General features: G+C 46.6%; 5 protein-coding genes across 6 annotated transcripts; 3 read left to right on the forward strand and 2 right to left on the reverse strand.

Annotated features, from left to right (window-relative positions):
• Window positions 1-20: 20 nt before the first annotated feature.
• On the reverse strand, window positions 21-13,451 carry LOC111073596 (membrane-associated guanylate kinase, WW and PDZ domain-containing protein 2). Its single transcript, XM_041593260.1, has 7 exons — window positions 12,843-13,451; window positions 9,662-10,756; window positions 3,429-3,597; window positions 3,159-3,362; window positions 1,294-3,088; window positions 1,009-1,237; window positions 21-942 (listed from the first exon to the last, which is right to left on the reverse strand). Exons 2-7 carry the CDS (start codon window positions 10,485-10,487, stop codon window positions 434-436), a joined length of 3,732 nt encoding a protein of 1,243 aa, XP_041449194.1. The 5' UTR covers window positions 10,488-10,756; window positions 12,843-13,451; the 3' UTR covers window positions 21-433.
• A 1,601-nt stretch (window positions 13,452-15,052) lies between these two features.
• On the forward strand, window positions 15,053-16,825 carry LOC111073619 (dynein regulatory complex protein 8). Of its 2 annotated transcripts, XR_005967767.1 has the most exons (5): window positions 15,053-15,215; window positions 15,274-15,511; window positions 15,575-15,785; window positions 15,851-16,001; window positions 16,135-16,825. XR_005967767.1 is itself a non-coding variant. In XM_022366021.2 (4 exons), the coding sequence occupies exons 1-4, from the start codon at window positions 15,203-15,205 to the stop codon at window positions 15,926-15,928; spliced, it is 540 nt and encodes a 179-aa protein (XP_022221713.2). In that variant the 5' UTR covers window positions 15,054-15,202; the 3' UTR covers window positions 15,929-16,033. The 2 variants fall into 2 exon arrangements, 1 of the variants encoding a protein (XP_022221713.2); XM_022366021.2 differs by lacking the exon at window positions 16,135-16,825 and having other exon boundaries at window positions 15,054-15,215; window positions 15,851-16,033.
• On the forward strand, window positions 16,766-18,709 carry LOC111073617. The gene is given in 3 exon segments (XM_022366019.2): window positions 16,766-17,027; window positions 17,095-17,407; window positions 17,410-18,709. Coding segments are annotated over 3 exon segments (1,548 nt in total). The 5' UTR covers window positions 16,766-16,767; the 3' UTR covers window positions 18,385-18,709.
• A 661-nt stretch (window positions 18,710-19,370) lies between these two features.
• On the forward strand, window positions 19,371-20,860 carry LOC111073618 (high mobility group protein 20A). The gene is made up of 2 exons (XM_022366020.2): window positions 19,371-19,872; window positions 19,938-20,860. The coding sequence occupies exons 1-2, from the start codon at window positions 19,451-19,453 to the stop codon at window positions 20,692-20,694; spliced, it is 1,179 nt and encodes a 392-aa protein (XP_022221712.2). The 5' UTR covers window positions 19,371-19,450; the 3' UTR covers window positions 20,695-20,860.
• LOC111073620 lies at window positions 20,728-21,382 on the reverse strand. Its single transcript, XM_022366022.2, has 2 exons — window positions 21,219-21,382; window positions 20,728-21,159 (listed from the first exon to the last, which is right to left on the reverse strand). Exons 1-2 carry the CDS (start codon window positions 21,286-21,288, stop codon window positions 20,891-20,893), a joined length of 339 nt encoding a protein of 112 aa, XP_022221714.2. The 5' UTR covers window positions 21,289-21,382; the 3' UTR covers window positions 20,728-20,890.
• Window positions 21,383-21,435: the final 53 nt, after the last annotated feature.

The raw sequence follows: 21,435 nt of genomic DNA on the forward strand, positions 1-21,435 counted from the left end.
GCTTTAAGAATCACTTTAATGCAGCTCCATTGCAATGAAACAACGTCATAGCTGCTTAATCAATTTTATATATGTATGCGGATTTATAAAATACTTGTGAATAAAATATTGAAGCCCTTTACATTTGTACATTTACAATCTAATATTAGAATACATACATATAAAACAGTAAGTAAAATGCAGTAAATATCTCACATTCTGATATGCCTATACGGGTAATGTCTGGATAATCTCTAAGCCTACGCCACTTAATGGGACTGGTATAAAAGATGCATTCACGAAACGGTCGCGAGATTCGTTAAGTGTTAGATTTACAGAGGCTTACTAAATTCAGTCTTTGGGGTTACCTAATTAAGTACTAATTACAAACAATTCTCCCCACGATCGAGCACTAGAGAAAGCTCTTGTAGAGCCGGATTCGTAGATCTCAGAGTCATAACTGTGGCTGCTGTTGATGCAGGGCCAGAGTGGCCGCAATATTGTTACTGGGTCGCTCCACATAGCCACCGTGTCCGGGCATGGGCATGGACATTGGCATCTCCAATTGCTGGTGGTGATGTAGCTGTTGCTGATGCTGTTGATGTTGCTGTTGGAGTTGGAGTTGCTGCTGGATATGCTGTTGCTGTTGGATGCTTTGCTGGTTTTGCTGCGGTAGCTGCGGCTGTTGCTGGTGTGATGGCAGTGATGGCGCTTTAATCTGTCCGGGAGATGCTTGGAGTGGAGTGTTGCTGCCCAGACCAGCACTGCTGCCGCCGGGACTGGGTCCGCCCTCTTTCAAAGGACAGCCAATGGTGAGACGCACATGCAGACCCGACTCCTTGATGAGATTCACAACATCGCCGTGGGACATGCCAGCTATTTCGATCCGATTCACGGCTATAATGCGGTCGCCCACCTTGAGCTCCCCACAACGATCCGCTGGACTGCCGGGAATCAGTTTTCCTAGGGATCCAAGTGAAACATAAGATTATTGCGTTTCAGCTTCTAGATTCGATGACACCGCCTTACCTATGGTCGAGCCATAATAGTGATTCGATGAGGATATTATGACAAAGCCAAAGCCCTCGTTCTCGTGTCGGCTGACAATGACATCGTAGGGATACCGCCGCATCTGCGTTACGAGTGGCGGAGCCTGCTGCAGAAGTGCACCTCGTCGACGTCGCAGGATCATGGTGACCTGGCCACGCAGACCAGATTCACCCACCAAAGAGACGACTTTGTGATGCGAAGAGTTGAGCTGCGGGAAACAGATTAGCACAGGGCTTTCGTGAGCCACACGATCCGCTCACTTACCACATTGATGCCATCGATGCTGAGTATCTCATCGCCGGTGGCTATGCGCTGATCCAGGTCCGCGGCCCCACCTGGGACAATGTGCCCGACAGTCACCTGGGAGCCCTCCTCGGTGCCGCCGACAATGCGGAAACCAAATCCAAGAGCCTGACGCTCCAATGTCACCTCGGTCAGCTCACACTGGTCCGCGTCCTCGGAGACATCGAGCAAGGCCCCGTTGCGCCAGCTGGGCGAGTGCTGCATCTGCTGCTGCGGAGGATCGAGGTTGGCAAAGCCCACGCGCCTGCGATCGCTGAGCAGCTCGTTGACACGCCGCTGTATCCGCTCGTTCTGGATGTGGGCCGCCTGCAGGGGCGAGTACTGGCCGCTTCCTCCGGGGATCGTGGACTGCTGCGGCGGCACAAAGTAGCCCGGACGGTAGCGCTGGGCCTGGCAGTCGTAGCAGTAGCAGGATTCGTGATGGGTAAGCGGCAGTGGCAACGGCTGCATGCTGGGCGGCAGGCCATAGATGCCACCTCCATTATCCGCCTGAAGGGAGGCCTCCGCCAGGCGTTCGCTCAGCCGACTGACCATCTTGGGATAGGGATCCATGAAGGGTATGTCGTCCAGCTCCTGGAGACTGCTGTTCGACTTGCCCTGAGTGTGCAGCTGTAGAGGCTTTCTCGCCTCCGTCTCATCCGCTGGCACGTCTTCGCCATCCACCTCATTGCTGGGCGTCTGGACCCTGGCACGTCGTGTGTCCACCAAGGGCGTCTTCGGGCGCATCGGCAGCACCTCCTTGACTTGGGTGCTGTACAGGTCCGCCGTGGGGGTCTTGCTGCGGAAGAGACCGCTGCCCACAAAGTTCTTGCGCAGCTTGGCCACGTTCCCCACCTGATTGAGCTGACCGAGCTGACTGAGCGGATTGGCAGGCGGATCGGGGGGCGTGCGCTGGATCTTCACGGCTGTGGGCGTCGTCTGGCTGCACTCCTTCAACAGCTCGACCACATAGAAGTGCGGCTTGTTCCGAACGTTGATTCCATTGATCTCCAGCAGGACATCGCCCTCCATTAGCTGCGTGCAGCAGCTGCGATCAAGAATTTTCTTGACGATCTGGCCGCAGGCGGAGTCGGCAATGGTGAAGCCAAAGCCCATAGCTCCCTTCATGATCGAGAAGGTGTAGAGTTCCGGCTTCTTCATCAGAATGAAGCCACTGCCACTCGCCTTGCCGGCCCCTTCTCCGGACAGGTCTAGAAAGTTGTAGTTGCCATCCATGTTGAGGCGACGCTGCTTGTCGGAGTCGCGTCCATCCACAGCCATGGTGGTCACCACCTCCGTGTTGGGATCGTTGGTATCGAAGGGCAGCGGATAGCCGCGACACACCTCCAGGGCAGCCCTCTCCCCGGGCAGTATCGACTGGAATATGTTTACCATATCGTGATGCGTGTAGCCCAGGACGCAGGTGTCGTTCACATAGACCAGAACGTCGCCCGTCTGCAGCTGACCATCCAGCCAGGCGGGACCATTGGGCACCACGGTTTTGATCTGCAAGAACTCCTCCACATCGCCGCCAGCGCTGCCGTCGCTACCAACGATGGTGAATCCCAGGCCACGGGTGGACTTGAGCAGCGTGGTGTTGATGCGCTGGCCCTGCAGCTCTGCGGGATTGCGGGTGAACTTGTAGAGCAGCTTGAGTGGCGCTTCATCCTCCACCTCCGCAGGAAGAAGGTTCCCGTCCACCGCCGTTGGCGTCTTGGAACGCTGATCCTGCTCCTGCTGCTGCTGCTGAAGATTCTGTTGCTGTTGCTGTTTGTTGCTGTAGCTGAAGATTCTGTTGCTGTTGCTGTTGTTGCTGCTGCTGCTGTTGCTGCTGATGCTGACGTTGCTCGGCAGCTCTCCTCTTGGCCTCCAGCACGGGGTTCTCGTACTGCGTCCTGCGATTCACATGATCGATAAAGTACATGCCGTACATGGAGTCCTCGATCTTCTCCCAGCCGTAGGGCAGCTCGTCCTCGCAGCAGTCCTCCAGCGACTTCTTCTGGTACTTGGACAGGCGAGGGTCCAGCCAATGGGAGGTTCCAGTGTTGTGGCTGTCATGGGACGGAGATCATCGTCAGTTCAACGCCACGATTTAGATTTGGGAGCATTCTACTTACTCTATAAAGTACAATTCGCCGCGTTCGGTGTAGGCGGTCTCCCATTTAGGGGGCAGTGGTCCCAGGCCATCGCCTGGATCATCGTGGTTGCCATCTCCGCCGCCGCACTCGCTGCCCAGACTGCCCTCACCAGCCTCGCCGTTGTAGTACGTGTTCTGCAGGAGATTCTCTGCAATGAAGAAGAGAAAAAGTTTGGTTAAACCCGACCTCAAATCGTTCATTGAACCCAAATGCAGGAGGTTGCAATTCGTGAAACAGAGTCACAGAGCTGATTGCTCAGCCACCCGAAAATAGTTTGGCATGGCATGACCCCCCTACCCCCCCACATTGACTGGACACTGCCCCACTGCCATCCATTCGACTGTCGGTTGATTGAAGCGTTAAGAGTTTTCGATTGGGGCAAGCCGGTATTATAATTATTATTAGCATCTGTGTGGTGCTGTGTGGTGCTGTGGCTGTGCTGTCAGTGGTCAGGGGACGACAGTTGCCCAGCAGGCTCTAGTTAGGCTAATGACCTACTTTCCACATCCACAGAGAGAGTGGTATGGGATGGGTTGTGGGTAGTCGCAATGATTCGCCACTCGGGTTGGATGCGGCGATGAGTAATGGAGAAATTTTAATTATGGCCAAGTCCGACCTGACCCCTTTAAGCGGAAAGATGGAATGGCCTATGCAATTTACCAAGGTTACACCGTTTGAGAGATCTTACATGTAAGATTATCTGCAACAGTGAGTCACACTTCAGTAATTCTAAGAAAATCTTACTTCAAAGCCCACCTCTAAGCAGAATCGAATCAGGCCTGACTTAATAATTATGCTAAAATATACATGGATGTCGCCAGACTTTAGACCACTCATCGTTAACCCCTTTTAAGGTGCATGCCCCCCCACATGTACTCCATATGTATACTAAACATAGATAGAGACCCATGGAATAGGGCTAATCGAATGAGGGGGCCGGGCCCCAGAGACTGAAAGACCCACCTGGCCATCATATTCCACAGCATACGAGTGTTGCGAATCATTTGAATAGAAAGATGAATATTTATGCCAGACACTTGCAAGTGGAACACGCCGCATGCTGGAGAGAGGGGCGTCGAACGAAGCGAGACAGAAGCGCGCGACACACTGCTAAACGGTAAAAGCGCCGTCTTCTCCCGTGTTTGATTTAGCTTTTTCTTTCTCCTAGATTTATTTGCTTCCCCTCATCAATGGTAAATGAGAGAGAGAGAGAGAGAGAGCTCGTTCAAATAACTGCAGTCAGTCTAGTCTGCAGTATGCAAAAGATGTGTGTGTGTGTGTGTGAGCTTGGGAGTTTGTGCATGTGCATGAGATTGGAGCTCTACCAGCATGCATGGTGCATATTATACAAGGTTATGTATCAAGCAACTCACAGCCATATGATATCGGGAAAGGCTGCACTTTATTTTGTTACACCTTGCAAGCACGGAAGTTGCTGGCGGCACAGTTTGACTCCCTCCGCCCAGTTGCTTCTCCTACTCCGCTTTTGATTCATCGTTTGCTTTTGCGCTGCTTTCGTTCTCAACTCCACTGCTTGCACACTGCATTGTGTAAATATTTGTACAAGCAGACGAACGATGAAGGCGATTGGGAGAGGGGAGAGGGAGCGTATTTGATCGCCAGATGTAGCATAGAATACTATTCACAGCTGCACGCGTGTGTGTTTGGTTTGTGTGTGTGTGTTCAGGTAATACTTCGACTAGAGATGCACCACCTAATGGGAATTCACTTCACGTTTACCTTACCACACCCACACCCACACACGGCTGTGGCTATTGCTCTCCATCCATGCACCTATGTATGTATGTACATATGTATGTATGTACTTTTGCTCTAATCTTCTCTGCTTTTAAGCAAATATGAAAACAGTATAAGTATCACCGACACGCATTCGCCGTTACGTTATTAGTTCTCTGCTGTTATCTATGCTGAAAATGTATCTCTTACATACACATGTATGTATGTATGTATTTGCATACGTTCATATGTAGATAAGCAGTGCAAATGATTGTTTTTCGAATGAATCATCATATTAGAAGAGGAATAGAGTTTCAGGTATAATGGCGGAACAGTCTAGAGTCTAGCCTTTATGTATCAGCTTTCACGATCTATACTTAAATCTCTTTTTAAAGCACTTTCCTCACAGATGTTTCATGATGATGGTAGCTTACAGGGCGGAGAATAAATCGGTATGCCTTGTCAGCCAGCTCATAAAAGTGACTCATCCTCTGAGAATGTTGGCCTTAACGGATCCAAGAAGAATTCAAGAAAAAACGCACTCAAGTTGGAGCCTTTTTTTCTCTGCTGAACAAAGAATATCCATTACTCATAATTACAGGGATTGCCATAACGATAATATGATGATAATGATTGACACACGGATCGGTACCACAGATTGTGGCTAATTGCATTTCGAATTTAGAGATAGAGAGAGAGCGAGAGAGAAATTCGAAGAACAGTTCAGTTCAGTGCAGAGAGATCAATCTGATAGATAATTGGGGAATGCATTAATGCTTCGGTAAACGTCTAAAAATAATGATGCAAGCGAGTACTACAGGAACAACAGAAAGAACTCTAAACAAAGAGAGCAGAGCAGATCAGATCAGAGCGGAACAAAACAGAACAAAACAGAGGCAGAGGCAGACTTTCGGCGAACATGTGGTGCGGCCTGCGGCCTGCAGCCTGTGCCACCATTGAAGCAGATCCACATACAGATACCGACAATCCCCCAGAATCTGCCACAGAGCACACAAATTACATAAAAGCTGAACACAGCCAGTACGCACGGTCATTGACTTTGAGGCCCATTGACAGAAAACAAAAGTCAAACACAGACAACAGAAACAGAGCTACGCACGCGTCGTAACGGCGAGAGGAGGTGAATGGGGGTTATAGAGCGGGCCAAGCGGGCCAAGCGGACAAGGCAAGGGGGCGTGACTCGGCCAGGCCGTTACGGAGTTGTGGCCTCAGCTCTTAATTTCGCATTTGGAACCTAAATGCTGTTAAAAATACCATTATCTAATTGCCAATGCTATCCACTCTTTCAAGGTTCCAGCGATCTCCAAACTATCACAGTCACATCAGTCAGAGTCTCAACATCGATCTACTCCGCTGACTCCAAAAGTTCATGCTCGCCACGTTCGGGTATTGCCACTTGTAAGCTGTCACCGGGAGTCGTGTGTCTTTCAACACGATCAGAGTACAGCATGAGGAATGCAACGAAATCTTTTAAACACGTAAATGATGGTGACCACATAAGAGTCCCAGGATTGGGGTCAAAGTGTTCCCCCTTTAGAGGAATCTGGATGATCATTCTCTTTCTTCTGAGCAATTAAAACAGATCTTTCGAATGTTTAGCCACTCCTAACAAAGTGAGAGAGCCCCTATTCCGCGTACAGCTTTAATTTGTGTAATTCCCGGAGTAACGTAAACGTAAACGAAAACGTAAACATAAATTAGCCAGTAATGAGCCGCTTGTTCTGCCACTCTAGCACTACGGATGCATATCCCGTCTAGACCGCTAGACTGCTTGAACTGAAGCTGCAGCTGTATCTGTATCTAGAGCTGGAGTTTCTGGAGTTTCCCCCACGTTACGGAATGTCCACTTGAGCATACGACGGAGGGGGTTCCATTATGGGGCAGCAAGAACAAGAACTCGTAATTTACTCGGACCTACACTCGTATGCAGTCCTCGGGAATTACTCCCGCCCGCATTCGCATGGTATGCGACGCCGCCTCTTTGAATAGAGCCCGCTGCTTGCAACTTGCTACTTTGTGCCACACTGTGTGTCTGCCTCTGTGTGTGCGCCTCTCAATTGATGTCATCGAGTCAAGCAACGTGTGCGCCCACTTGGGGGCAGCATGAACCCAACTTTGTCTTTGTTCTCGCAGGGAAAAGGGGCGGAGACGACGGGCATGGCTGTGTGTCATTTGTGACATGACTCCTTATACTTATAGTTCTCTCCTTCTTGGACGTGGATGCGGACTCCCCTCTTTTGGTGCTTCGCCTAATGATTGCATCTAATTGGCTTTGCTGCTTCGTTAACTTGGCTTACATGGCACGCCATAAACTAGTGGATCTGCTCCCTGGCTCCCTGGCTGTCGTAATCAAGAAATTAATAATCGCATCATATGATGATGCAGGGACAGGGTACTCTCCCACTCCACTCCATTCTGCTCCACTCCGCACCACAACTCCAACTCCAAAGCCCCGCTGAAAGTTCTCCACACTGCCGCCTGCTAATTGCCTCTGACGTGAGGCGTAAATGATAAGCAAGAAAAAATATATTTATAAAAAAAACATTGTGCGCTGAGGGTCCCGCTTCCTCTACACGTGGGTGAGCTCAAGTCCACGAGGAGTTCATTGCCACCACTTGGAGGAGTCTCAGACTCAGCCCGCCAGATTAACATCCTCATTCCCAGAGAGCTTTATTTCTGAGTCTAAGCAAACCATCACATGGCCACTAATTGAGTTGAAACAGCCCCAACTCTGGAGATACTTTGGCCACAGGTGTTGCCCAAGAGGATCCCCCAAAAACTGGTTGCCAAACCCGCCTAACAATGGCCTGGACAGACTAAATGGTAGGGAAATTAAGCGAAGCGGCAAAGTCTCCACAGATGATTCAGTCAGATACAAAACTAAACCACAAACTTGCCCAACTTCCGAAAACGATTCCCCGATCCACACGCGGCTGGTGTTGTACATAATTATATTTAAAACAGATAGATGAGGTGAATGTGTGTGGGTTTGGCTTGAATGGGAAATGAGATTGAACTCTTTCGGAGATCATCGCTTGTGTTACCAATTAAAGACATTTGTGGCCAAGTTTTGTGCTCTTATAAGGTTATTTTCGGAAATGCAGAGCTTTGTCCGACGATTCTTAGAGCTATTAGCCACAAAACAACTTAATTTAAACACGAATAAATATTCATAATGATTGGAGAACCTATTCGCCTAATACTATTCTCTCAAAGCGCTTGATAAAGTCCGCTTGAAAGGCAGCCAAAATATCTGCGATTTGGTTAAACATTTTCAACCTAATAGCCACATTCCACACCTACACCACACAGCCTACAACTTACAGTTCTAATATCGCTTAGTTTATCGCTCTAAAGTGCATATAAATATTAATTTTCCCACGTCACATCTATATCGATTCTAGACCACCAATTACGTGCCGTACGCCCCCACAGACACAGTCTCAAGAGAGCACGAGAGCTAATAAATTAAGTCAATCAACTACAGTAACGGGGCGACCCCTCCGCGCACCGCACACTCATCTCTTCTCGTATTTAAACCCACTTTGCCGTTGCAATTTGGCTATAAGCTGAATCAGCTTTTCGCTTCTTAGCGTTTCATTCATGAAAATTCACACTGAAACTGAATCTGAGGCTGAGGCTGCAGTTGGCACAAAAATGAGATGCCAAAAGTGGATCGACTGGGGTTCAGGGGCTTCCATGGCAGCTGTCTATCTTGGTGTCTTGTTGTTTTGTTGTCTTATTGTCTTGTTGTCTGGTTGTCTCGTGTCTTGTGCCTCGTGTGTGAGAAAGTGATGACAAGTGGATTAGATGTAATGGGAGTAGAGTATGACACTTGCAGCTGCTCAGGTGGAATATTCAATGTTCTATTGAGGGTGTAACACTTAGTCCTCTAAGAGGCAGCTAAGAAAGAAGACCCACAACACTCTGGGCAAGAAGCAGGCCACCGGGGAAGAAGGTCCCCCAACAAAAGTGGGCTTTGGCTTACATCAAAACATTTGTTGTTGTCGTTAGCTTCAATCCAATCCAACTTGCCCTCCCTCTCCCCCTTTCAGTTTTTGTTCCAGTTTTTCGGTAATTTCCGTTCGTCACAAAGGCTAACAATTTCATGGCACTGCAAGTGCATTTTCAACTTGAAATTTAAACTGAAAGCGAATGGAAATTGGAGTAGCAGTGGGTGTGGCTCTGCATGTGGGAGTGGATACACATGGCGCGTGTGTGTGTGTGTGTGTGTGTGTGTGTGGGCGGAAATGAGTCACTCTTCTGTGGTGTCTCGCGAGGGCACTATGTAATTAAAATTCATATTTTATGAGGCAAATCGAAATTGAAAATTCGATTTGGAACAGACAGACAGACGGAGCTTAGGGCACACCTGACTCTCCCTGACTAATTATGTACATGATTGATGCTTGCTATATTCCCCTTAAATTAGTTAGACTTTAAGTGGCATTTACCTTTGCTGCCTTTCAGAATGCTGCTCGGGTGTCCTGGCGGTCGTCCTATGGCTGGGCCACCGTTGATTCCATTATTGGTTATTCCATTGCCGGGCAGTCCGCCAATAAACTGATTGTGCACCGCCGACATTTGGCTGTTCAGCGAGGAGGTGCCACTCAGCGAAGCAACATCTTCGCGAGAGGCAGAGTTCGCAGCTGTAGCTGTGGCTGCCGCTGCCGCTGTTGCAGGGGAGGATTTCTTCACTGCTGGCGGTGGCGGTGGGGGCAGATGGTGGTGCTGGTGCTGGTGGTGGTGGTGGATGCCGGGTGGCGCCATTGCAGACTTATCCGCGCTGCCGTTACCAGCCACATCTGAGCCACTTGCCACAGCGGCCTCACAATTATCATCGGCGCTGTCACTGGTGCTGCAAGTGAATTTCTTGCCACTTCCGTTGGCCAGGCTAGAACTTAGATTCGAGTTTCCGTTAAATGCTGCAAAACTAGTTGAGACCGGAGCACCGGCACTGGCACTGCCACTGGCAGTAGTAGCAGCAGCAGCAGGATGTGGATGTGGATGTGAGTGCGAGTGTTGGTGGGAAACATTCAGAGGCGCCAACTGTTGCTGCTGCTGCTGTGGCTGCTGCTGTTGATAGAAGTGATTGGTAAAGTGCTGCTGCTGCTGTTGTTTCTGCTGCTGCTGCTGCTGATGCTGTTGTTGCTGTTGGAGCATTAGATAATCAGCGGCAGACGATGACGCTGCTGTTGTCTTGGCCATTGGTACGCCTCTGGCTGCCCCGCCCGCTCCACCTCCGGCTATCGTCGTTGTTGTGGCTGTTATTATTGGCATTTTAATCCACTCTGCTCTGCTCTGCTCTCCTCTGCTCTCCACACTCCTGTCCGTTGGGTTAAATCGTTTTTCTATAGTCTAAAGCCTAACCACAAACGATTTGCTTTGCCATTGCATTCGATCGCTGGATATTCAATACTCGTTCTCTGTTCTCTGTGTTGCGGGAATGTTTAGCTAAACTCTGAGCGCTTCTTGGGGCCTGCTTTGGGGCTTTAATTCATTTGTCATTGAGCATCCATTCTCAGGCATAACATCGCAATGGCAAGAAGCTGCAAAATGGAATAATTAAACGAGAAGTCATGAATTATCATCACGCAAAGTAATACAAAATACAAAATAACAAACAATTAACATGCATATAAACAATGGCAAAAAATTCTAAATGTGTGTGTCGCGGAAACAGACAACAAAACCCTCAAAGTTTATACTCTATCAGAAGATATTTGTATTCGTAGTTCAGGCAGGGCCTGGCACTGCAATCCGTCATCAAAATTCTGTCAAAAAGAAAGCGAAACTTCTATTCCAATAGTTCCATAGCTCGATCAATAAAAGTAGATTCTTATGCTTCTCTCTCTCTACTTTAAAACTCTTTGTGGCCGCTTCAAATGTAGCCCAAAATATAATCCATCCAGGCAGCCGTCAAATACTTTGAATATCTAACAGCCACTCCACTCCACCACTCCTTTCGCAAGACAAATCCAAAGCCTAAGCCATCCAGTTAGACGACAGCTTCAGCTCCCGGCTAGACACGATCTTTGTGGCGTACGGTGCCAGCTCCAAAAGTGGAGGCCATCGACGGTCCGTTCAGTCCCTGCTGCAGCATTGTTGACATTGTCAAAGAGTCAACTTCGGACTTTCCCATGGCAGAGATACGAGTACGAGTATATAATTATTTTCGCTGCACATTCCATGCCAAGCTTTTATTTTCTTATGATTTTCGCCAGTTAAAGCCGCTGAAATAGTTTAAATAGTTTTTTATCCAGCCTTGAGGAGAGTGCGTCACATCATGAAAGTGTTTTTGTTTTTGTTTTTTTTTTATGACATTTGTCTGGTTAAGCTGCGCCACGCAGTTAATTTTTTATCTGCTCAAAGACTTTCTTTCATTAAATGTTGGCAGTGGGTATCATGAGTTTGCCTGCCATAGGAACAAACTGTGGCAGTGGTTTCTGGACTCTTGCCTTCTCATAAATATTTATATGGAACGTAGGGAAAACGTTGACTCACGGACACGACAGAATTATGAAAAGTGAATAAGAGAGCGGAGCCAGAAAACAAGAAAATTAACTGTGCGAAAAAAGGGGCATCAAGCACGACAGCAACATTCGGTTCCTCTCAAGCGAAAAATGTACTCCAATGAGAAAATACGTTCATATAATACGAGAAGCAGCCGCAGCCGCAGCAACAGCAACAGCAGCAGCAGCAGTGGAAGAACCTAGGCTTGGCCTGGCCTGCCTCTTCAGAGGGAACTCTGCGGGTAGTAGCACCGACATCGACATTCACCAACAAAGAATGCCATCAACAACAACAGGCGGGGAGAAACGAGTTTTTCAGAGCATGCTGCCACCAGATCGCGGCAAATGCCGCAAACGAAAACCGAAAGGTAACCCCCAAACAACCACAGGCAAGAACTCTCTTGGGCTGGTGCTGGTGCTGGCGCTGTGTACTGGGTACGGTGCTGGTGATGGTGGTGGTTCGGGCAACCAACTGCACTTGCCACTTGCCACACGGGGCACGTAGGCGCTGCGCAACGGCGACCTGAGGTTCAAGCCTTGGTGGACCGACCGATCGGCCACCTGTCGTCGTCTGGCGGTTGGCGAAAATTTCACGTAGCATTAGAGAAAACCTCGCCGCAGGCCCCAGGCCACTTTCGACTGCAATCAGGCGGCGCACGACCAGACCAGTTGCAGTTAACAAGGCAGCAGAGTGGGAGCAGGGGCGGGGCGGGGACAGCCGCAAAGATGGAAAACCAAAAAAAAAAAACAAAAGCCATCATTTCACTTCATGGGTGAAATTCATCATCAGCGTTTATAGCCCGTCCGTCTGTGAGGCGGCCAAAAAAAAAGCACTATATGGCACGTTTAAAAGCCGAAGCAGAGGGCGAAACAAGCCATTTAATTTTATATGTGGAAGATCGAGATTATGGAAAGCAGACTGCCGCAAAATGGAAGTAGTATCTGCACACAACACAACACAGCACCTAATTGCCATCGATCATCGATGAACATACATTAATTACAAATAAATAAACTTTCTGCAGGGCAATGAATGGTCACTGCCATGGGCAGAAATGGGAAAATTGTCAACGCAAGATAAACAATTTTGAGGCCCGAACAAATTAACTTTCAAAATTCGCACCTTTTTGTTGCTGTTGTTGTTTCAGGTTTGTTTAGAGATCGAGGCGATCAGATCAGCGGTATTGGGAGCCGATTGGCACGAACACTTTCCATTTTATTTTGATTTTTTATTTCGGTTTGATGAAAACCGCAAACGCGTTTTCCAAATAGCGCAAACACACGCGCGCGAAAAAACACACACACACACAGACACAAAGGCAGATACAAATGCAGATGCCGGAGCGGTCCCACTTGTTAACTGTGATAATATGGCCAAGTTTGAACTTGTTGTTGGTAGCGCTGCGGCGTACCTCTTGAAAACACGTTGAGACCTGCGAGACGCTCGTGGTCGGTCTGACAAAAACGGGTTGCCCAGCGATCACTCCAAGTGTTTAATGGCTCTTATGATTATTTCCATTAAAATTGCATTAAAGTGCAATTTGATTTTCCCGCTTGATTTAAAAACGCACAGGGACACGATATTCTGATATATCAAAATATATATATTTTTTGACAACAATTTGAAGGTGATATTTTTGTGGGCTATATCAACGGACTTTTCTGAATTAAGAAGAAAATTCGACACTAGTTTGTCGTCACGACACGTTCATTCATGTTGACGAGTGGGGTTCTTGTGGTGCGGCAAGGCCGTTTTTCAAATACGCCCGCCTTCAAATGTTGCTAGGGGCCTAAAAATGTTGTTCGGCAACAGGCGTGTGTTGCTGAGAAAAAAGGGGTATGCGCAACAAGCAAAACGGACCAAAAAATGCAACGGATGCAAGCCAATATCCACCGCAATTCATATCATACCATGAAATGCTTATATTGAGACTCATTTTTGAGTGTCAAGTGTGAGCGAGAGGACATCTAGAGATGACCGATAATAGTACAAACCTGTTGCTCGCAGAACACACACAACACCACACACACACACACACTTGAAGGTATGCACACCGACAAACAAAACAAATGCACTGTACTGGGAATTAACTTTGAATACTAATTTACACACCATTAAGTCACAAAGTTGGTTGCACTCATTCAACTGATCATTTTAATTGATGAAAATGCACTATAAATGAATATAAATAAATCATAAGACAACCGAACAGAACAGCAACAAAACAGAAAACAAAACAACGCGACCCGACCAGTGTAATATTACTCAAAACCGGATTTATCGATATACAATCAGACCCTTAGAAATATACCGAAATATACCGTCTCATTTTCAAAATGTACCGTAAATATACCGAGGAAAATCATATTCATCAATTTTGATATTCGATTTAATATAACTAGCTAGTTAGGACTTTAACAACTGAAAATATCATTTTAGATGATAGATGAATCAATTTTCTACAATCTGGCTTATTTTAAGGACTCCCATTTATTGGATAACTTATAAAATAAGTTTTAAGCAAGAAGGTCAGCAAAAATGTCCCTTTTTTTAAATATCAACGACTTATTTTTAGAGTATGGCACGTTGTCTACCCAATTTCCTTTCAAAAGAGTTAAATTTATATTTTTTAAGCTGCTTTGATACCTCAGTAACAAAGAATTTACTCGTATTGACATGTTTTTGACTTAGACTAGATTCCTCTATATATCTCGATCCCGTTGTGGATCTGCATGAATACCATAAACTGTAAAACGAAATGGGATGAATTTAAAATTTAGTGAAAATTTTCGCAAAGATATGAATTATGAGTGGATACTCATAATAAACAGCTCATAGAATCTATCATTACGTGGGTGGCAAACATGTCATCATATCCCCGTTTTGTTTCTTCCTTAAGGATGGAAGCTTCCTTCAAGTAAACTTTTATACGCTGGGAAATATGAGGTAGGGGCAACAGGAAAAGCGGTCCAAGAAAACGTACCGCATAAAAGGACAATTTCACCCATTGAAAAAGATCTTGTTGGAGTGCCAATCATAAAACATAAATAAATAAAAGCTAAAAACATAACATCACCGTATGACCGTATAATCATCTGCTAAAACCCACCACATACATAACTCACCATGATGGATTTGATTTCAAATTTTAACCAATGAAATTCGGGGACCTACCGCGATTTTAGGCTTCAACCATTAAAAAATTTCCAAATAAACCTTTAAGGTATTCAAGGTATTTATTTATTTAATTTATGTATTTTGCATATGGGGCACGTATCAGTTGGCGGGAATATTTGAATTTGAAACCCGAAACGCCAAATCGATGTTACTTTATTGAAAAAATGTATGCTCTAGCATAACAACAGTACAAAACACAAAAAAATTAGTAAAATAAATTCAAAGTGTATTAAAAAATTAATAAAATTCAAAGTGCATACAAAATTTAAGTGAGAAAATAAAATATATTAAAACTTACCTTCACCATGGAAATTGGCGGTAAGTAATAACGGATGATTCTCCCACTCAATTTAATTCACCTACCCAAAAACAACAGTGGCCTTGAACAACGAACTAGAAGTTCGGATCTCGGAGGCCTTTTGCGTGTTTGATACTCATGGCGATAAATACATGGACACTCGCAATGTGGGAAATGTTCTCAGATTCTTAGGCTGTGTGCCGACCGAAAAAGAAGTCAACGACGTCATGGCAGCCACCGAGTCCATAGATTACCCGGGGGAAACACAGCTACCAAAGTTTATGGCCCATGTCTCCCAGCTGCTTATGGATGAACAGTGAGAATACTTCGAGGACAATCATAATATTTGGCTGCTAATCATTTTTCTGTCCACCAACAGAATGCAACCAGCGTCGACAGAAAAGCTGTATGAAGCATTTCAGGTGCTCGATCCAGAAAACCATAAATATCTTACCAAAGAGTATTTCGGAAAGTTAATGCTGGAGGACGGAGAACCCTTCACTGAAGAGGAGCTGGAGGCCATGTGGCCGGTGGCCATTGATCCGATCACTGGAAACATTCCCTACACGTTCTATATTAACCAACTGAAGGTATCTATAAGGTGCTGATAATTATTAGATTGGCTTCTAAGTTTTCTTTTTTTTTTTAATAACAGCACAAGGGCACAATTTATGAGGTGGCTGCAGCAGTGAAGGAGGAGATTGTTCAGGCCGAACAGGGGCGCAAGAAGTAAGGAAGAAAAAAAAACAGTGTTTTTGGCCAGGATAATTATGTTTAAATAAAAATTACCGGACTTATTCAGCTTGGTTTGAATTGTGCGCAAACTTCTAAAAAACTATTGCTACGTGGGCAGCACTTTATTTTATAAACATTCCAGTAAAAATAATTCTTTAAAATTAGCCAATCTGGTAGAATATTTATTTATTTTTGGGTAACTAGTAACATTAAAGCGAATATCAAAATGGCGAATGGGACAGAGAACGATTAACCCATTGTCGACCAGTGGGTTTTTAAATACAAACAATAAAATTATGAAACTTGAAGAATTGTAACGCAGTTCAGGTGAAAAATATCGTGGTCATTTCTTTATTAAGTAAACAGAAAGGATGGATGAAAAAGCAGGCTTTAAAAATATTATTTTTCGCGGTTGATGTCAACTTGTTCACCTGTTTAAATAGAGGGGGTCTGAAGGGTTAATTTCGTTCACTCATCAATAAACTCCGTTATCGATAACTAAAAAACCAACCAAAAACAGCCACGTCAGCTTTTCCACCCAACCACTCGAAAACGAACACGCCATCATACAGAGTCCAGAATTACAAGGTGAATGAAAAAGTTGCATGAGATTGAAACCGAAAAGCCTGGAGCAGAGGCAATGAAGAAGTTGAAATCGGCAAGGCTGAGAAGCGCGGTCACGGCAAATGAGACGATCTAAGCAAAACAAAAATCAGATAAAATTCGGTGCCCGAGCACAACACACGGAAACCATGCAAATTTGATTTCGGCAACACTTTCTTAAAGGTTGCGCACTCCAAACAACAGTTTATTATTTTATCTGAGTAACATTAAAATATGGCACCGACCGCTAATGCCTACTTGATAACCGTGGACTCGGGCGTGGCCATATCAACGAATACCTTGCCCAAGCTGCGACCCGCACCTCTGACAGCGGCGCTGCTCAAGGGGGCGGCCTCGCCTGCACGCTCGAGCTCGGGATACGCCTCGTCCTCCTACGATAACATGGAGGAGGAAGAGTCTCTGGTGGCTACGCCGCCCAAGGCCAAGAAGCGTCGCCTGGATCACCTCAGTTGGGAGGAAAAAGTACAGAGAAAGTAAGTGGTAGAAATCGATGGATGGCGGTGAAAATCAATACTAAGGCTCATTGCTCTCATTTAACAGGAAGCTAAAGAATCGCGTTGCAGCCCAGACATCACGGGACCGAAAGAAGGCTCGTATGGAGGAAATGGAATACGAGATCAAAGAGCTAACTGACAAAACGGAATTACTGCAAAACAAATGCGAAAGTCTACAGTCCATCAATGAGTCGTTGCTGGTCAAAAACCAGAAGCTGGACACAGAAGTAGAACTATTGCGTCAGGAACTCGAAGAGATCAAACAACAACAGAAGCAGCAGCAGCACGCCAAAAACATCACCTGCAACAGCTCCAATGCCAACATAGGCGCTGAGGGCTGTGCGTCCACAATCCTTGGATCCGCAGCATCCAATGCTGACCCTCTGCAGCAGGGTACACACACAGTGGACACACAGTCGTCAGCGCGTCTGTTGACGGAACAGCTGAAAAGCAGCAAGACCATGGCCTCGCTCTGGAAGGTTGTGGCTCTCTGCCTACTCTACAAGACATGCTGCTCGTCGACGATGAAGAGTTCGACGCGCGGCGACTTGAAGAGTTGGCCGAAAGTCTGCTCGCAGATATCACAGCAGACCTGGAAGCTGGCCCTGGAGCGTGCGGCCCAACTGCTGCCAAAGATTCAGGCGACCAAGAGCGACTGCTTGGATCAATGGTGGGGACCCCAACAGAGCGCCTGGAATCCGGCGGGCATAGAGCTGATGGCCTAGGCACTGAAGAACCCAAACACAGCCTGAATGTGCAGGTGTTGAAGATAAATGGAAACTCACAGCAAGCCACAACAGCGCCAACAACGACAAAGACGATAACGAAGACGACGACTACAACAACTAATTCAGCAGCAGCCACCGCACCAACACTTGTGCAGGCCACACCGGACACAGTTTATGGCACCTACGATGCCAAGACAAACTCGATAACCATCGTGATGGATGGAGATGCGGTTCCAGTCAATGAGGCCGTTGAGGAGATCTACTGCGATGGCGTCAGCGCTGGGGATGACACTACAGATGTAATTATGAAGTGTCCGCCACCAGCGGCGTCTCCATCGCAGGTCTATCTCAATGTCGTGAATGCCACCGACGACTCGGACGACGAGTGCGATTTCAATGGCATTGAATCGTTCCTCTGCCCGCGCATGAAGGCCATTTCCCCATTGGCCAAATCTCCCGCATTGTCTCTACACTCAGCCACCTCCGATCACGGCTACGAGTCCATACTGGGCTCTCCCACATCCACAATGCTTACTCTGCCCACAGACACGGAAGAGGACTTTCCCTGGCAGAGCAATTTCGATGAGCTGTTCCCCAGCCTGTTGTAAGCGCTCTCCCCAAACCGGGATTGGTAATCGTTTTTCAAATTGAAAAATCAGTTGGATCCACAAAGTTTCTCTCTATTCTATTGTTAAGTTTGGCCGGCCGCCCTATGATTTAAGTGTTTTAGCTGATAGGCTGTATAGCAGGAATTTCGTCATCGATGGCTTTATTTGTAAATGATATTTAACTGAAACTCGTAGGTAATCCGTAAGTTTCCATTTATGTTTAACACACACTCTAACCACACATAGGCTAATCTTTTTGTAATGTGCTCAAAAAAATATGCGAAAACATTCAAAAAAAAATTAAACAACTACAATATATTCAAAATATATACAAGACCACACAACACAAAATAATGATGGCCTGATTTATGTATAGAGCAAAACGGTAGGTTGTTGGATAACCGGCAGTCGCTCCACTATCTCATGACATGACTCTTGAACACGCCACATTTCCTGATAGTATATGGGGGTCTCAAAAACAATACAGTGAGTCACTCGATTCTTAGGTAAACATATATGTACATATATATGGCAATATAGTACCAGCCCTATTCTAACAACAACCAAAGAGGAACGAAGAGGATAAGCTTACTATAATGTCAGCTCAATGCAACCAGGTTAGATTTATTAATCGGAAAAAAATTAAAAATTCATTGCTGAGAGTCCTCCCTACCTATTAATATTAAGCAGAATATCAAATTCGAGGAATATGATTTCCGATCATGGACTGAGTATTTATTTTTGCACGAATATTATGAAACTTGAAACATTTTTTACGCATTTCAGGTGAAAGATATGGTGGTAAAAAGGGGAAGGAGGACTCAAGAGGAAGGATGGATCTACAAGAAAAATATAAAAACAGTAATATTTTCCGAGGCTTAATTTAAGGTCTTTCAATGTTTAAATATAGGGGGTTAAGTGGGCTAAGTCCATTTTTTTTCTTCGGTATATTTACAGTATATTTTGAAAGGGATAAGGTATATTTTAGTATATTTCAGAGGGTTCGACGGTCCAAAAGAAAACAAGCAAAAAAAAACAAAAAAACAACAAGCCAGAGGAATCTAAAATGACCGAACCAGCCAAGGAGGTACCAGATGAAGCCGCAGATTCGCCCGCACCAGGGCCCATAGCCCCGCAGTCGCTGGAAGCGACAGCCCCCATAGAAGCGCCAAACGAAGAGAAGCTAGACAAAACGCCCGCTGGCAAGGGGAATAAAAAGAATAAAAGCTCCAGGGCGGCGCAGTCTGACACAACGATGGACCCCGAGATAAAGAAGCTCACTCAGCGCCGCATTAATGTGGCTGGAGCCCCCAAAATGCCCTTAAATGGCTATGTGCGATTCATGAACGACAGACGAGAGGAACTGAGACGCGAGCAGCCACAGCGGACGGCCCTGGAGCACACTAAGATTATTGGTGAGGAATGGCACCTGCTACCGGAGGAGCGCAAGGTTCCGTACATGGAAGCAGCCGCCAAGGACAAGGCTTTGTAAGTGCCGAGCCTTTTATAGTGCAAGATGATTTTCTGATCGGGTTTGTTCCTTTTTTCTACAGATACCAAGAGCAGATGCACCTATTCTTCAAGGACCACCCTGAAATTGTGGCTAAAGAGTTAGCCAGGATGAAGAAAGCTACCAAAGGAGACAGTGCCTCAAAGGAGAAGACACCCAGAACTGCAGCCAATAACGATGTCAGCGTTGGCAAAGGAAAGAAACCGAAAGCAAAGGCCACAGCAAATAAGAGGCCAAGCGAGCACTCTCCCGACCCAGACGATGTCCCGCTATCCCAGGTTAAACGCACGCCGACTCCACCTCCACCAGCACCACCACCACCTCAACAAGCACCGGCGCCAGCACCAGTAACAACCAGCATTGTCGTCGCACCGCGTCCCATTCAGCCAGGCGAGATACCCATTTACACAAACGAATTCATCGAGCACAACCGCAGCACGGAGAACGAGCTGCGAACGTTGCGCAAGACGAAAACGGATCTGGAGCAGCAAAACGCGGTGCTGGAGCAGCACGTGGACAACACCAAGGCCGGCTATGCCAAGGTAATGGGCGAGGTGGCCGAACTGAAGGAGGAGAACGTGCGTCTGGAGGCGTACGTGAAGGGTCTGCGCCAGAAGCTGGTTGCAGCCCTCAGCGGTGTGCCCTTGCCTCCGGTGGAGCCGTCCGGTCCGAACGTTGGCAACATAGACAGGTACATGCATCACCTGGCCGGCCTCACTGGCCAACCGCACAATACTATGCTCCTCAAGGCTAGAGATGCTCTGCGCAAAGTTGACACTACCCCTCTGCTCAAGTCCTAGTATCCTTTCAGATGAAACGATTGTACAGTGCAGTATTTTATAATTTCCTTAGTCTTAGGATCCATCCACCACACCCCTACACAAGTGTACATGTGTGTTCTCATCGAATGTGTATCATGTTTAATAAGATGTATTTTGTATGTTTAATAAACCCGTGAAACAACTAGTCGTGTGGTTATTAGAGTCCGCTGCTCGGCTAGTTCTGGGATGTGTCCTCCATGCTATCTTCTTGGGAGAAGCTCTCGGTGCCGCGTGACGAGGTATTATGTGTGTAACGCCTGGAGTATCCCGACCCAGAATCGTTGTCCCCCAGTGACTTCCTGTTTTTGGTCGGCTTTCCGCAACGAAGCAAGACACGGCGCACCATGACGAACCCGGCAGCGAGCAGGGGAAGCAGCAAGTACGGCTTACAAATCAGACCCAACGTGAACAGACTGATCGACATCATCCAACTGAATAGGGTCTCTGTGGGACCAGCTCATACAGTAAACACCACATGACGTCTTTCCGTTTAATAAACTCACCTTCAACCTGCCAGATGGTGGCCACCGTAGTGTAGATTGCCGTGGAGATTGCCACCAGCAAGGCGTACATCTTGACTTTTATGTTTCACCTTTTTCGTATTTTAATGGAGAACTGAAATCTGTGGGCTAGGCAGTTTTCCACTGGCCTTTTTGGGAAGGTTTACTATGTTAAAAAAACTAAAAAAAATTAAGTAAACAAAAATCGAAAGTAATGTGT

Source organism: Drosophila obscura, unplaced genomic scaffold (assembly GCF_018151105.1).
Source record: "Drosophila obscura isolate BZ-5 IFL unplaced genomic scaffold, ASM1815110v1 contig_186, whole genome shotgun sequence".
Taxonomy (NCBI): Eukaryota; Metazoa; Arthropoda; class Insecta; order Diptera; family Drosophilidae; genus Drosophila; species Drosophila obscura.

What these genes read in the sequence shown, in the direction of transcription:
- LOC111073596 (XM_041593260.1), bottom strand. Translation starts at nt 10,487, where the DNA reads ATGCCAATAATAACAGCCACAACAACGACGATAGCCGGAGGTGGAGCG. An exon ending in CATTCTGAAAGGCAGCAAAG is followed by an intron (nt 3,598 to 9,661) that starts GTAAATGCCACT and finishes TCTTCATTGCAG; the next exon opens with AGAATCTCCTGCAGAACACG. An exon ending in GCCAAGAGGAGAGCTGCCGA is followed by an intron (nt 3,089 to 3,158) that starts GCAACGTCAGCA and finishes CTTCAGCTACAG; the next exon opens with CAACAAACAGCAACAGCAAC.
- LOC111073619 (XM_022366021.2), top strand. An exon ending in CAGCTGCTTATGGATGAACA is followed by an intron (nt 15,512 to 15,574) that starts GTGAGAATACTT and finishes GTCCACCAACAG; the next exon opens with AATGCAACCAGCGTCGACAG. An exon ending in TCTATATTAACCAACTGAAG is followed by an intron (nt 15,786 to 15,850) that starts GTATCTATAAGG and finishes TTTTAATAACAG; the next exon opens with CACAAGGGCACAATTTATGA.
- LOC111073618 (XM_022366020.2), top strand. Translation starts at nt 19,451, where the DNA reads ATGACCGAACCAGCCAAGGAGGTACCAGATGAAGCCGCAGATTCGCCC. An exon ending in GCCGCCAAGGACAAGGCTTT is followed by an intron (nt 19,873 to 19,937) that starts GTAAGTGCCGAG and finishes TTTTTTCTACAG; the next exon opens with ATACCAAGAGCAGATGCACC.
- LOC111073620 (XM_022366022.2), bottom strand. Translation starts at nt 21,288, where the DNA reads ATGTACGCCTTGCTGGTGGCAATCTCCACGGCAATCTACACTACGGTG. An exon ending in CACCATCTGGCAGGTTGAAG is followed by an intron (nt 21,160 to 21,218) that starts GTGAGTTTATTA and finishes CTGGTCCCACAG; the next exon opens with AGACCCTATTCAGTTGGATG.